Genomic DNA, 15,751 nt, shown 5'->3' with positions numbered 1-15,751 from the left:
AAAATTGGAAAGAGCAGAAGAATCATGAATATCTGTAAATCCTTCACCTAGATTCTCAACCGTTACCATCTTCCTACTCTCTATCTACATACACATATATATACACACTTCTATATACACACATATATAGATATATGTACTTATATATGTGCACACACACACAAACACACACACACACATACTGTCCTACTTCCCTTTAGGAAAACCAATTGAAAGTAGGCTGCAGCCATCATATATGTTATTTTTAAAACTTCATCATGCCTCTCTCAAGAACAAGGATGTTCTCTTATACAACCATGATACTATTACTACACACAAGAAAATCAACATAAATTCAATATCCTCCAACTTATTGTTCACACTCAAATTTCCCCAATTGTCCCCCAGACGCCATTTTATCAGCTCTTTTCTTCTGTTTTAAAATCAAATCAAGCTTCACATCATTACATTAGGAATGTAAGTCTCTAGTCTTTCCCATTCTACAATAGAACCCCACATCTCTCTGTTCTTCATGAAATTGACAGCCATAAAAAGTATAGGCTAGTTGTTCTGAAGAACAGTCCACATTCTGGAATTGTCTAACTGAGTCCTCATTAGTAGACTCAGGTCAAACATTTCCAGCGCGAACCTCACATAGGTGATGTTCTCCCACTGCATCACATCAGAGGGCACATAAAACCAGAGCTGGGTCAAAGTGGTTACTGCCAGACCACACCATGTAAAGGCACATTTTCCTCTTTGTGGTTAATAAGTAATACATGAATGGGTTTTTGAGGCTGTATAAACGACCTGTTCCCAAACAATCCTTCGCCCAATGGTTTTAGCATTCTTTTAATGATCCTTGCTTGACTCAGTTATTACATTGGGGATTAAAAATTGGTGATTTTCTGATTGTACATTTATTAGCTATCATTATTCTATGAAGAAGAACTTTTTCTCCCCTTCCCCTTTTTTGGGTATCTCTATAGACTTGTGGATTTAAAAATTCAACGTGTTATTCAATCCATTACTATCATTAGTCTTCCTGATGTTCAAATTGTCCAAAATTAAGCCAGTGGGTGGTCTTTCAAGATAGCTCCTTTGTCCCCTTGACATGACACTTAATTTTTGACTCCTTTTTTTCTGGAGCAAGTTGTTCCAGGCTCACATTGTGCTTTCCCTGATGTAGCCTAGAACTGCATATTTCTCCAGGAAGTCCTGGTTCCTTTTGGTAGGGCATGGTATTTAGAAACCAAGATCTGGTCATTAGGTATGCTCATTGTCACTGGGCTGTCCCATTGGGTGTTTTATTTCAACAATTAGATCTTCAATTTTAAAAAGTTCTATTTGGTTGATTTTCAGATCAATCTGTTCATTTTGATTATCTTTTGTTCCCTCATATTTTAAATTAATATCATGTAGCAAGAGAATTTGCCTGAATAGGATAGAGGAGGAGGAGAAGGAAGATGAAGAAAAGAAAGAAGGGGGAGAAGGAAATAAAGGCACATTCATTTATCAAATAATACCAAGCAGATAATACCTTCGGAACTGTTGTAGAGGCTGCTTTGGATCTGTAGATCTGAGCCTACTGCATTTTGTTCTGAAGTTTATTGGTGGATATTTATTGATTGCACCTAGAAAGAAAGAAGTCTGTGATGAGTCTCTTATTCACAGATGTTAACATTCTGCTCTGTATGCAAAGTATCACTTCGCTGTTCTCAATATCCATCAGGGAAAGATGCCAACTTTGGTAGCCATATGAGATAAAGGCGGATTTCCCTGGGGAATCTCTACATCTGAGATTAGAAAATACAGCTCTGCTGAATTTATAGGTAGAGAATTCAACTAACTTTTCAATAAGATGCCCTTAGCTGCTAAAGTCAGTCCAACATTAGAGGAGATCTGAGTCAGTTCTAAGGCTCCAACCTCTAATTACCGTGAGCTAATCAGAATAGTTATTTTTTATTTGCTCCTTTGCAATATCAAAATGCAATGGGAAAAGGATATTCCCTTTATGGTCTTTGTATTACTAACAACAGCATTAACAACAGAGCCACCTTGAGTTTAATTCTTTAATGGCTCATTTCATTTGGAAATATAAAGACATTAAAATGGTCCACATAAATTTTTCAAAATAATGTCACATGCCTCTTCCTATACCATTTACAATTTTAAAATCCATTTTTGATAGGAAATCTTAAATGTATTATATATTTCTTTGAAGCATTAAATCGATCAGAGTTGTTAAACACACTTGAATCTCTTCCTGGTGACGCAGAGTCATCATAAGCAGCAAGTCTGCTCTGGGTTGAGATACAGCACCGTCACCAGAGCCGCTGTGGTAGGTGGAGCTGTGTGCTTTTAGACTGAACGGCCTAAAACTGTGATGCTTCCCTTTTTGTACACCTGATTTTTAATTTTTATCTCTCTTGACCTCAGGCTGTTTGTCAGCCGTTTTGTTTCTTGTAGGAAATGTGTTGATTCTGATGTGGACTGTGCTTGATAAACTCTATTGCAGCAGTGTATTAATTAAGAGTCATAACGACTTAGACGGGAAGTCAGATTATAATTCCCAGGAGGGCAGTGACCATGTCTGTTATGGTCACTCGCCAACACCCAGTACCTGGAACAGTTAGTGGCTCAGAGTATGTGCCTCATAAATATGTGTTAATGTTGAATGTGTGAGGGTGAGTCTGTGCGCCTGTTGTGGAATCAAGTGTGTAGGCTTTAATATGACTATGCCAAAGCCTTTTTTGATTTCTTGTACTTTCACGGCTATGTTTTCAAGATTGGGGATTTCCTGATACATAAGTTCTAGAAAAGCGGTGTATAACTGCATCATGGTTATAGTTTTCAAACACTTTTCTATATCTCTCACTTACCCCATGTACTTTTACAAAGTCTCTTCTTCTAGTTGAACTAATTACCATGAAACATCATTAAGAATGTGGGATGACCAGTGAAGGAAATTTAACCTTAAAGTTCCTTCCAATTTCTTGCCACATAAGGAGTGTTTCTTTACAAGTTTCTCAGAGTCTTTCAAGGTGTTCTTTTGTTTTACCCTTGCAAATGCCTTCTCATCACTTCCTTCAGAATGTCCCCAGCCCCCATTTTTTCCTCCTTTTTTTTTTTTTTATAACTCCTCGTTCTGGTTCCTATTCCAGAATCAGCCAAAACCAAACCCATGGCCATCGAGTTGATTCCGACTCATAGCGACCCTATAGGACGGAGTAGAACTGCCCCCTAGGGTTTCCAAGGCTGTGATCTTTACAGAAGCAGACTGCCACAACTTTCTCTCTAGCAGCAGCTGGTGGGTTCGAACTGCTGACCTTTTGGTTAGCAACTGAACGCTTTAACCACTTTGCCACTAGGGCCCCTTATTCCAGAATACATCCACCTAAATTTCATTCTCGAAGCATACTGCTCCTATATCAGCATTCCTCAAACCTTAATGTGCATATGAATCACCAGGGGATCTGGTTAAAAAGCAGATTCTGGTTCAGAATGTCTGAGGTGGGGCCTGAAATTCTGCATTCTGCTCCCAGATGAGGCTGATACTGCTGGCCCTACACTCAGATTTTGAGAAGCAGAGGACTAGAAAGTACAACGTCAGCCCCATCAGCAATTTCCCAGGGCTCCTCAGACCTCACCCTGCAAACTGAATAATCTGTGTCTGCATTCTTGATTGGTCTCACCCTGTAATGTCAGTGACAGTTCGTGACACAATCAGGATCTTAGCTGCACTGTTCTGGGTGCCCTGTGCCCTGTGTGTCCACATTTCTTTATCAGAACGTCAAGGGTTCATTCACCATGAAAATGTACAGAAATCTTGTTATTGTTGTTAGGTTTCGTTGAGTTATTTCCAACTCACCACTGACCCCACATGACAGAGTAGAACTGCACCACAGAGTTTCCTAGGCTGTAATTATTATAGAAGCAGATCGCTAGAATTTTCTCCCTGAGAACAGCTGGGTGGGTTAGAACCTCCAACCTTTCAGTTAGTAGCCATGCGCTTAACTGTTTGCACCAGCCGGGCTCCTTTCAGAAATCCTACCAACTGCTCTTCAACCTTTAGAGTCATAGCAGGACAGGCCTTCTTTTTATGCACCCTGTTGCATTCAAAGTGGATTGCGTACTTCCAAGGCAAGCTCAATCCAAGAAATGGATTGAGAACCAGCCCATGTTTCTTTTATAAGGGCACAGGTTACACTAATTACTGGCATCATAAAAAGTCATTAAAGAGACTAAGAAAGTTTTACAAGGCTTTATCTTTCATTCTGACAAGTAAAATTGTAACTGCTAATACTTCAAACTGCCTTCAGAACTTGTAAAAGCCAAGCCAAGGATTGTTCATTTTAATTTTTCTTTGACTCTCTCTTTTGGTGTGTTAACTGACGAAACTTTCCATTGAAGGGCAGCATGCTAATGTTACATGGTAGGGGTTTGTACTTTGTAGCTCCAGCCCAGGCTGTGACCTCACAGACCCAGACTGCACTGCTGCATGCAGACAGATGTGTGAACAGCTGCTGGTTATGATTGTTTCTCCACAGGAACCAGAGGCATAACAAAGCTGAGCCAGGAAATTAAATGCTTAGGAACCACAGCCTCTCTCCACCTCAACTGCCCATCATTACATATTTGCCTTTTTGACCCTGCAGTACCCTTGAAAACAGACAAAAGTTTCCAAGAATCCAGGTCAGCTCATCAACCCTTCTTTTGGGAATACCAAGTATACTCTTAACACGCAGAAAAGTACAGACTTTAAGACTTACGCCTGATTGAGTTTATAAATGACTTCACAAACTTCACAGCATATCTGTGGTCAGGTTTATGAATTCGGCCAAGCTGGACCAGGTGGTGATCCAAAGGGTGGCTGGCTAGATCTTCCAGTTCCTTGTCATTCCAAGTAGGGCCAAGGGAAAACACAAATAGGGCATAACCCTGGCATTTGGCTCGCAAGGATTCCTTCTTTAAGGTTTCTTTGTCCAAGTTACTGGTTTCCCCAACAGATATCACAAAGATGACTTTGTTTCTTCTCAGGTTAGGTATGCTTAAAAAGACATTGTCTAGAGTCCACTGTAAGGCATGACCAATGAAAGTGTCTCCATTTAGTTGTTGAACTGATTCTTTCAGGTGCCTCTTCATGAGGCGTTTACTGTTGTAGGTGGTAAGGTTGAACTCAGTTCTAACGGGGCTCTTCTGAGTGTTGGGTAGGAAGTCAGGGGGAGCATGGCTCAACAGGGCTACTCGGTCTCCAGTGATGGAGGTCATGGGCTCGGGAGTGATTTCAAAGTGATCTAACAGTGCTCCCATGAAGGCTCTTATGTCTTCAAATTCGGCAGCACCCACATTCCGAGAGCTGTCCAGAAGAAAAGCAGCATCCATGTAAGACTGCACAGGGGGTGGTCTGGCTTGACTGCAAGAAGGATCCGGCTTGCATACATCTGCAAACCAAAAGTTACTTGGGGTTACTAAGTAGAAATGGACAGAAAAGGAAAGATAGCATCTCAAATATTTTGGCATTTGAAAACTGCATAGCCTTTGATGTTAAAATAGTTACTAAAAGACTTTAATATCAAGAAGACTTCCTAGTACCCAGTTTGCACCTATATTCAAAAAGCTCAGACTTTGTATCCAGCCTGAGTATTATACCCATGGTAAAAATTAGGCTATTTTCAACATAAATTTCATCTTGGCTGAATTTTACGTTTATAAAGATTTAAATGGACAGTGTATGTCATGCACACAAAAATATACTGTATTACAACATAAAAGCTAATAATTTCTCCAGATTGACTATATATGGGTTAAACCAATGGACCTTATCTCTATGCTCACATTGTTCTACTATGAAAAGGTAAACTGTTGTAAAAAGTCAGGGTGAAAAAAAGCAACACATCTTTTATTTCAATTTAAAGGTGCATTTATAACTCAATGTCTATGTATGCTCGTTAATGACAAAGCTACCACTCATCTTTGTATCTCCAGAATGCTTATTAGTTGAAAGCTCAATACATGTATGCTAAATAAATGAATATAAATATCACCTATTAATTGACTTTCAGAAAATATGAGGTCATTCTTATAAATATGCATATCTCATTTAACAAAGGAATGTGTAGCAATAAAAACAGAGCAGATTTTATTAAATCTGACCATAATGAATATTCACAGGAGGTCACCTAATCCAACCTTCTTGTTTTACAGAAAAGACTGACATCAGGAGCGGAAAAGCATTCTGCCAAAGGACACACTAGTATGAAGTCATGTTCTATCATTAGAGGCAAGGCCATGTGGTGCAGCAGTGGGGAGGCCCCTTGGCCTGGCAGCCAGGATGCTTGGGTTCTGGCCTTGTCTCAGTAACAGACACACTGTGTGTCCCTAGTCAAGCCACTTATCCAACCTCGGCCTCAGTTCTGTACAATTTCTCTGCACAGTTAGGTGGTTGGACTGAAGTCACCTGAGGGCCCCCTTCCAGCGCTGACATTCTGTAATGTTAGGTTTTCAATAATAGTTGATGGTTGAGGATGACAATGCCCTCTTTAAAAACTAAAGAGAAGAAAGAGAAATAGAATAATATGTGTGTTCACAGCTGGTACTTAGATATGGCCATGGACCACCAATAAAAGCTATTGGATAAAAGAGTAATGATCAGAATGCAGATCCTAGGGAATGTAGCAGACTTCCTAACTTCAGTCTTGCTCACAGACTCACTAAGATATGGCTCTGGACGGGTTATGCTTCCTTACTGACAGTCAGTAAAATTTCATGACCATGTATAATGGTCAGATGACAGAACAGCCACCCGTGTGCATGGCAGTTTCTAAAATCAGAGACAGCAGGCTGCCCATTTGTTCAGTTTTGTGGGTTTTTTAATTGCAGGGAATGACAGCCAAAATATCGTCCATTATATGCCTCAGAGACTAAACAAGCGTTTGAGCCAAGAAATGGAGCCAAAATCCATCCCCAGTCACACATGTGCAACTTCTGACTGTGCAACATGCCAGCACGCTATTGTAATTGACATGTGTGAGAGCACAACTGAGAACAGTGTCTCCCCCCAGCATGGTTAGTACTTTAACTGCTGTGAAGAATGCCAGTGCCGAAACCCACCCTGTGCAATGAGCCAGGGGGATGGAGGGGAGTTGATTAATTAGAGACAGAGGAGGGGGTTATTAGAAGACTGGAGATCCTACTACTCCCTCAGAGTTGCCACCTCCCTGTGAGGTCACTTGTATGGCAAGAATTAGCATCTTGCTAATACGCATGGGGAAGGAGAGGAATTAAGCTTTTTCTTTTAGACCAAATGGGGAGTTTCAGGGAGCACAAAAATGGGACCTCCATTAACTCATAAAGGGCAGGCAGTTTAGAGCCTGCCTTCTTGGGTTTCACCTGGCTGTATGGCTCTGAGTAAATTACTTCATCTCCTTAAGCCTCATTTTCTTTATCTGTAAGATGGAGCTAATAATAGTTCAAATATTTTAGGATGGTTATAAGGATTGAAAGAAATATTTAATTAGAACAGCACTTGGACCATAATAAGCACAGTAGTTTAGGTATTAACTGTCATCACCATTGATATTATATAAAGCAAGTAGAACAGTACGTGGCCTACAGTAAGTACTAGATAATTGTTAGCCACTACACCCACCAGTAATCTCAGTGGCTTCCACTCTCTTCATAATTATACCCGTACCAGCTGCCGCCAAGTCTGTTCTGACTCATGGCAACCCAATGTGTGTCAGAGTAGAATTGTGATCCAGAGGGTTTTCAGCGGTTGATTTTTTGAAAGTAGATAGCTGGACCTTTCTTCTGAGACGCCTCTGGGTGAACTCAAACCTCCAACCTTTCAGTTAGCTGCCAGACACATCAACTGTTTGCACCACCCAGGAGCCCCTCATAATTATTAAAACCCACGCCATCGAGTCAATTCCGACTCATAGCGACCCCAGAGGGTTTTCAAGGTTGTAAATCTCTACAGAAGCAGACTGCTATATGTTTCTTCTGTAGAGCCACCGGTGGTTTCGAACCGCGGACCTATTGGTTAGCAGTCGATTGCTTTAACCACTGTGCCATCAGGGCTCCCTTCATACTTATTAGAACACTCAAATAGAAGATTACAGTCCAGTTTTCTAGCTAGGCCTACAGAGCTGTTTAAAACACAACAACAGACAAGCCAACTCTGCACACGTTTTTGATGCCTAACATTTGGCAGTCTATGAAGCTTCTTTGCAATGAGAAATACATGAATATCTGCTAGTTTTCACTTCTACTGTACTAAAAAAAATACTCCCATGCAGATAGGAAGGTGCTGAATTTCTCTAAAGCATTTCTTGGAGGTTGTGAATATCTGAGGTTTGGAAAACACATAAATATACAGTATTTTTATGCAAATAATGTGCATATTATATGTTTTGTCAACCTTGCAACCCCCTCACACATTGTATTTTAATGTAAATAACATGCGCCTTCTATGTTTGTTTGCCAGCCATGCCCTCCTCTCAAAGAGGTATTTTTGTAAGTGCACTATGCCAATTTTTTTACAGCAACATGTAAAAAAAATTGGTGTAGCAGAGCTTATGAAAATACTTCATGGGGGGAGGGCGAGGTTGGCAAACTAACATACAAGGCATGCACTATTTGCGTAAAAATACGGTATATGTATGGGCGCATTATTTGCGAAAATCCAGTACTTTACAGCATGAAAAACTTGGCATTGAGTCAGGCTAAGCTTTTCTGAAAATCGTTACCATTTCCTCGAAGCTGCACTCAGTAGGGAAGCCTGGAAAGCAACCCTCCTGCTGCGATATGTATAGGAGGAGACCCTGCTCGCTGAGCTAAGATGTTCCATCTGTGGAAGACACAGTGTGATGGGTGAGCCCAGAGCCCCGAGGAAGTCCTTATGGGGCCATCATCCCCATTGCCATGTTCCAGCTACTCCTGCCAACTGTGACTCAACGCGCTAATAGGCCTGACCAGTTGATGGGTCTTACCATAGCAGAAAGTGCACCGCTGGAGACTTTCCAGTGCTGGCGTGTAGTCAGCCCCCGATGGAACCGTTATTACTTGAAATGTGCCGGTGTCATCGATCTGAAAGGAGCAGAAGCAAGAGAAAGAACAGCTTAGTGGGTGGGGCTACAAAAACTTTCCAAGACTGCTCAGGGAACTGAGATCTGAAGAGGTCAAGGCTGCTTCTTCTAAGAAGGTCATGGCTGGTGCAGCATGTCAGGGAGGCTAAGCGCACTGCCTGAGTTTAAACCCTGATGCTCTCTTTAGCTATATAACAAGATACTTTACCTTTTTCTTCATCTGTAAAATAGGGATAATAACCAATCAAAACCTGTTGCTATCAAGTCGATTCTGACTCATGGTGATCCCATGTGTAGAGCAGAGCTGCTCCAGAGGGTCTTCTTGGCTGTAATCTTTACGGAAGCAGATTACCAGGCCTTCCATGGTGCTGTTGGGTGGGTTCAACTGCTAACCTTTAGGTTAAGTGCAAACCATTTGTGCCACTGAGGACCTGACCTGCTGGGATAATATGCTGAGCAAATAATCTGAGAAGCTAGACTATATAAAGAAGAACGGGCATCAGGATTGGAGGAAGACTTATTAACAACCTGCGTTATGCAGACGACAGACCCTTGCTTGCTGAAAGTGAAGAGGACTTGAAGCACTTACTGAAGAAGATAAAAGACTACAGACTTCAGTATGGATTACACCTCAACATAAAACAAATATCCTCACAACTGGACCAATAAACAACATTATGATAAGTGGGGAAAAGATTGAAGTTGTCAAGGATTTCATTTTACTTGGATCCACAATCAACACCCCTGGAAGCAGCAGTCAAGAAATCAAAAGATGCATTGCATTGGGCAAATCTGCTGCATGGTGTTTTCAGTCGCCTCATATACATGTGAAAGCTGGGTGATAAGTAAGGAAGCCCAAAGAAGAATTGATGCCTTTGAATTGTGGTGTTGGTGAAGAATATTGAATATACCATGGACTGCCAAAAGAATGAACAAATCTGTCTTGGAAGAAGTACAACAGAATGCTCCTTAGAAGCAAAGATGGTGAGACTATGTCTCAGATACTTTGGACATGTTAGCAGGAGGGATCAGTCCCTGGGGAAGGATACCATGGTTGGTAAAGTACAGGGTCAGCAAAATAAAGGAAGGCCCTCAAGGACATGGATTGACACGGTGGCTGCAACAATGGGCTCAAGCATAACAATGATTGTGAGAATGGCACAGGACTGGGCAGTGTTTTGTTCTGCTGTACATAGGGTTGCTATCAGTTGGAACTGACTCGATGGCACCTAACAACAATGACAACACCTAGCTGGGCTACTGTAACATTAAATGAGTTCACATTGTAAAGCACTTACTGGCACAGGGTGAGTGCCATGTGGGTCACTGAAGACCACTGGGCAGTTTACAAAGCACGTTCATGTCTATTATCTCAACCCAACAGTGAGTTAGTTCTGTTCATCACCTCACTTTATAGATGACGAAACAGAAGCTCAGAAAAAGGTTAAGGGTCTGATCAAAAGACACTGGACACTGAAGCCATTTAAAGAAGAGGATCAGAGACCCACCCTGCCAAGTCCCAGACAACCATGTGAAATTTGTAACCATCCTTTGAGTTCCCACTGTAAACCAGGCACTGAAGTTGGCTTTGAAAAGGAGACCCAAATCCATGTCCAGGTACCATTCCTCTCTGAACAACTCCCCACTCAATCCAATTCGGCCCACTGTTAGTAACCTACCTAGGAAGGTTGAGGGTGGAGAGCTGGGAGAACATAAGGAGGCCCCAATTAATCAAGAATAATTAACTTGACAGTGAATTTACTCAGAGATAATTGACAGTTGAAGAAAAATTGTAGGTATGGTCCTATCTAATGCCTAAGAGATAGGTCAGGTGACAGTTTCGTTCTCCTCTGTGAATCCTACTGTCTTAAGATAATGACGCCCCTCTCTCTCTGGGAATTTCCCTTCCCATACTTTACCCATACAGGTAGGACTTTGGCAGCCATGTTTGTATGGGATGACTACAGCTCTCTGACCAGAGCTGATTGGACCAGGGACGAACATTTGAGCCAATCAGATCCACTCTCTCAGGAATTTGGAACTGGGGTCCTCAGGGTATTGAGCCTATCCATGTTAGGGACAAGAGCTAATATAGCTGTGTGGTTGTTGTTAGCTGCCACAGAGTTGGCCCCTATTCACGGCAATCCCATGAACAACTGAATGAAATGTTGCCCACTCTTATGCCATTCTCATGATTGGTTGTGGATAGGACCGTTGTGATTCATAGGATTTTTATTGGGCTGACCAGGGCTTTCTTCCTAGTCTGTCTTAGTATAGAAGCTCTGGTGAAACCTGTTCAGCAATATGCAAGCCTCCACTGACAAATGGGTGATGACTGTGCATGAGCTGCATTGGCTGGGAGTTGAATCAGGGTCTCCTGCGTGGAAAGTGAGAATTCTACCACTGAATCACCAATATCCCTAATAGAGCTGTAGGCTGCTCGTGTGGACTGAGGGTCAAGGAAAATGGGAGGGAGGAAGAATGAGAGAGAGAGACGAGGAAGAGAGGAGCAGGAGGAAGAAAAGGAAGAGGAGGAGAAGGAGAAAGGGAAGGGAAGAGAGGGAGGGAAGGGGAAAGGAGAAGAAAAAGCAGACAAGAGTGAAGTGGAAATGAGAGATGGAGAGAGTCCTGGAGATCACAGGCTTTCCCTGAGGCTTATCTCTGTTTCTACCCATCTTTTATTCTTCTGTGTATGGAGATGGAGAAATCCGTGCTCACCGGAATTCCTCTCTGGGAGATCATTGTGCTTGCTTTCATAAGCTGTCTGGGTTAGAGGGGAGCCTCTGAGGGAAAATGTGATCACTGAAGCTTTTAGCTAAATCTCTTGGTACAAGTACATATAGAGAGGAACCGATAGTCCTAGGGAGAGACTGGGAGGGAAGAAGCAGAAGGTAGCAAAGGTGAGCATTGTGTGGTATAAGAGGGTAAAAAAGACCCTGTGATGGGCAGGGCAGTGGAGAAGGAGAGGGTGCAGTGACATGAATGGAGACTTTCTGTGGTGGAGTGCAGTGCTCTGCATCGTGGAGCCCCTCTTGTGATCCACAGACCTTCAGTAGAGTCTGCATGTCACTGGTTCTTTGTGCAAATGAATCTTTGAAGAAATGCTGGGTTCTGTGTAAATGGGGTAAAGGCAGAGGCCGCTCCCTGAACTTGGGATCAGAGGACACCTGGGTTATATCTTGATCCTCATAATAAATTCTACTTAGTGTATGTACATATGTGTACTTAAATTGGTTTTGGTGATCTGTAAACAAAGTCTTGACTAATAAACCAGCAGCAACAATTAGTCTGCATTGTGAATAGCTTTTAATAGGTATCTCTGCACAATGTTTCAAGTGAATCAAGCCTTCATGCCATCTGGATGATGATGGGTGACTGGAAACGAAACCCAGTTCAGAGGACATGGGTCAGACCATCTGGCAGGGGCAAAGAGGTTTCTTACTGCCAACAACCAGGATCCTGACGGAGCTGAGGGCAAGGGTGGATCACAGAATATTTGAGCTAGAAGAAATCTCAGAAACCATGTAATCCAATTCCATCATTTTACAGATGAGGAAAGTGAGCCCCCAGAGATGGTGGAATATGTAAGGCTCTACATTTAAGGTTTACTCTCCCCAACCAAGGCCTAACTTCCATCTTCTGCATGAGCTACTTTTATAATTGTAGTTTTGTTATTAGTGAGTCCTAACTCAGTTTAGAGCAATGTTCCTCAAGATGTTGTCCAGGGGTTGCTGCTATTTGTCAACTAATCTTGTGCTCTGTGTGTCTATAATGTGACAACTTCCATATTCCTGGTGGTTGCATTATTTAATAATTTAGGCTTCACGTTTAATCATGTATTATCATGTTGGTATCAACCTAAAGCAGTTCCATCCTCCTCATTGGTTCTAGTGAATTGCTTTACTGGGGAGAGTCCACAGGGGGTCTTTGCCCCCACCTTCCCCACCAAGGAAAACTCTCAGTCAGTAAAGTTTGGACGATGTGGATTTAGAGATCACCCATCCCTACCACATAACATTGCTGCAACTATAGTTAGTACATCATAGAAAAATTCCCTAAGCTGAAAGCGGGATGGAGATTTAAAATGAGTCTTTTTGTTCACTTTTCCTATTACTCACTGTCCTGTGCATTCAAAGACGCACCAGCTTGGATGAAAGTTCAACTATAAAGTCCACAGATGGACAATATGGGGTGTTCAGCAAATGGTTCTGGGTGACACCCTGTTTTTTCCTCTCTAAACATCAAAGGGCTCCATAAATTGGTGTACTCAAGGAAAAACAAAATTAATATTATGGATAATCTTCTTTAGACAATTATTTAGATAACTGTCTTTAGACAATTCTATACTTAAAAAGGGAATACTTTTAAAAATAAAGATTGCTAACATTTCCCATTGAAAAATTTTCCCCAATTTCAGCTGTGTCTCCAATCACTAGAATTATTTAGAAAATCAAATATTATAGTTCTTAACTTTTTTTTCAGCTGCAATGCCAAACAGCAGAGTAAAAAAACAAAAAGAAAAAAAAGGGCTATCTAAAAGAGAGGAGTCTCTGGGTGGCACGAACCATTAATGCACTCAGCTGGTAGGAGATTTGAGTCCACCCAGAGGCACCTCAGAAGAAAGGCCTGGCGATCTATGTCTGAAAAATCAGCCATTGAAAACCCTATTGAGCACAGTTCTACTCTGACACATACTGGGTTGCCATGAGTCAGAGTTGACTACTCTGCCACTAGTTTTTGAAAGAGTGACACATTTCTTGTAAGTATATTAGAAAGGGAGTCTATCATGGATTGAATTATGTCCCCCCAAAAATGTGTGTATCAGTTTGGCTGGGCCATAATTCCCAGTATTGTGTGGTTGTCCTCCATTTTGTGATTGTAATTTTATGTTAAAGAGGATTAGGGTGGGATTGTAACACCCTTACTAATGTCACATCCCTGATCCAAAGTAAAGGGAGTTTCCCTAGGGTGTGGCCTGCACCACCTTTTATCTTACAAGAGATAAAAGGAAAGGGAAGTAAGCAGAGAGTTGGGGGACCTCATACTACCAAGAAAGCAGTGCCGGAAGCAGAGCACATCCTTTGGACCTGGGGTCCCTGCACGTAGAAGCTCCTAATCCAGGGGAAGATTGATGAGAAGGCCAACAGAGAGAGAAACCTTCCCCTGGAGGTGACACCCTGAATGTGGACTTGTAGCCACTGGACTGTAAGAGAACAAATTTCTCTTTGTTAAAGCCATCAACCTGTGATATTTCTATTATCACAGCCCTAGATAGCTAAGACAGAGATCCACTTTATATTATAATTCCTAATATGCCCCGGTGGTACAGTGGTTAAGAGCTACAACTGGTAACCAAAAGGTTGGTGGTTCGAATCCATCAGGGGTTCCTTGGAAACCCTATGGGACAGTTCTACCCTGTCCGATAGGGTTGCTATGAGTTGAAGTTGACTCGACACATTTGTTTTAATGTGCAGCAAGTGAAATTTCACCAGCAGTAAAAGGTAATGTCAAATGAATCTAGAGGAAAATTCTTAGTGCAAAACAAAGCTGAGCTTGAGATTTTCCAGTCAAAAATGGCCTACTCTAGAAGGGATGAACAGCTCATCAATCAGTTTTATGCCACTGCAAAAAATTTCCAAGACGGTGGTTACCCTCCATTTGCTAAGAAATGCAGGGAAATCACTCCATGCTATCAGAGCACCTACTCCTGAGTCCCACCACACATCTGTACAGTCACTGAATTTTAGACTGGACAGCTGAACTCAGATGAATCAAGATTTGTAAAAGTCATGGTAATGATGAAACAAACTAGGGTTAGAAAACATGACCTCAAACTAGGGTTATAAAATATGACACCATGCAGGGCAGCATGGTGTCAGTTGATCTTTGAGTTCTGTTCTTAAAAAATAGTAAACAAATTTTAAGGTCCCTGGGTGGAGCAAATGGTTAAGTGCTTGACTACTATCCAAAAAGTTGGCTGTTCAAACCCACCCAGAGGCATCTCAGAAGGTGTTCTACTCTGCACACATGGGGTTGCCGTGAGTGGATACAAGTTGATGGCAACTAATAACAACAAAAGTACAGATGAAAAGAATGGGTAGAAGAAAGGAAAAAAAAGGCAAAATGGAGAGGTAGAAACGTAATTTCTCTTCTGTAATGTCAGGTATTGAGTTCTAACCAAAATGTGTTTATGCCTCTGTTTTGAGTCCTTCTAGACAACTCTGTTCATTATCTAATGTCAGCTTCATGAGTCTCTTGTTTTTCTAGTTTACTCTTGTATCCCCAGAGCCTAGAACAACACCTGGCGCATATGAGGTGCTCACTAAACATTTGTTGGATGAATGAAAATTGGGACCAATTCCGACTCCTCTCTGCATCTCTAGCTCTTCTTTTGCCCAAGGGATGCTAGGGACCAATGCTGCTCAGATTTATGAGGGCCTATGATCAGGAACTTAAATCTTCATTGGTGCTCTTTTTAGATGAACTCTTTCAAAAAGGAGCAAACAGTCTCTAGGCTCTTTGGGTAGAATTAAGAAACCAGATTCATTAATCTCTAAGTGAGAGTGCTAGCACTAAAAAATTAAGGGTGAAAGAATTATCTTAGGTGAAGGGAAGGACAGCACACACTACAGAGGAAGTCAGCACAACTGGACTAAACCAAAGCTAAGAAGTTTCCTGAATAC

The 15,751-nt window shown here is 41.7% G+C and overlaps 1 protein-coding gene across 1 annotated transcript in view; it reads right to left on the bottom strand.

The window, feature by feature from the left end:
* The window catches only part of COL6A6 (collagen type VI alpha 6 chain), a 125,039-nt gene that overhangs the window by 15,698 nt on the left and 93,590 nt on the right, over positions 1–15,751 (bottom strand). The window contains exons 32-34 of the mRNA XM_012556973.2: positions 8,973–9,069; positions 4,752–5,423; positions 1,520–1,613 (exon numbers count right to left, since the gene is read on the bottom strand). Coding sequence (XP_012412427.1) covers positions 1,520–1,613; positions 4,752–5,423; positions 8,973–9,069 — 863 coding nt within the window. The remainder of the gene's footprint in view (positions 1–1,519; positions 1,614–4,751; positions 5,424–8,972; positions 9,070–15,751) is intronic.

This window comes from Trichechus manatus, unplaced genomic scaffold, assembly GCF_000243295.1.
Source record: "Trichechus manatus latirostris isolate Lorelei unplaced genomic scaffold, TriManLat1.0 scaffold00084, whole genome shotgun sequence".
NCBI lineage: Eukaryota > Metazoa > Chordata > Mammalia > Sirenia > Trichechidae > Trichechus > Trichechus manatus.
The sequence above is the reverse complement of the archived record's forward strand: the minus strand, read 5'-3'. Positions and strand labels throughout refer to the sequence as shown.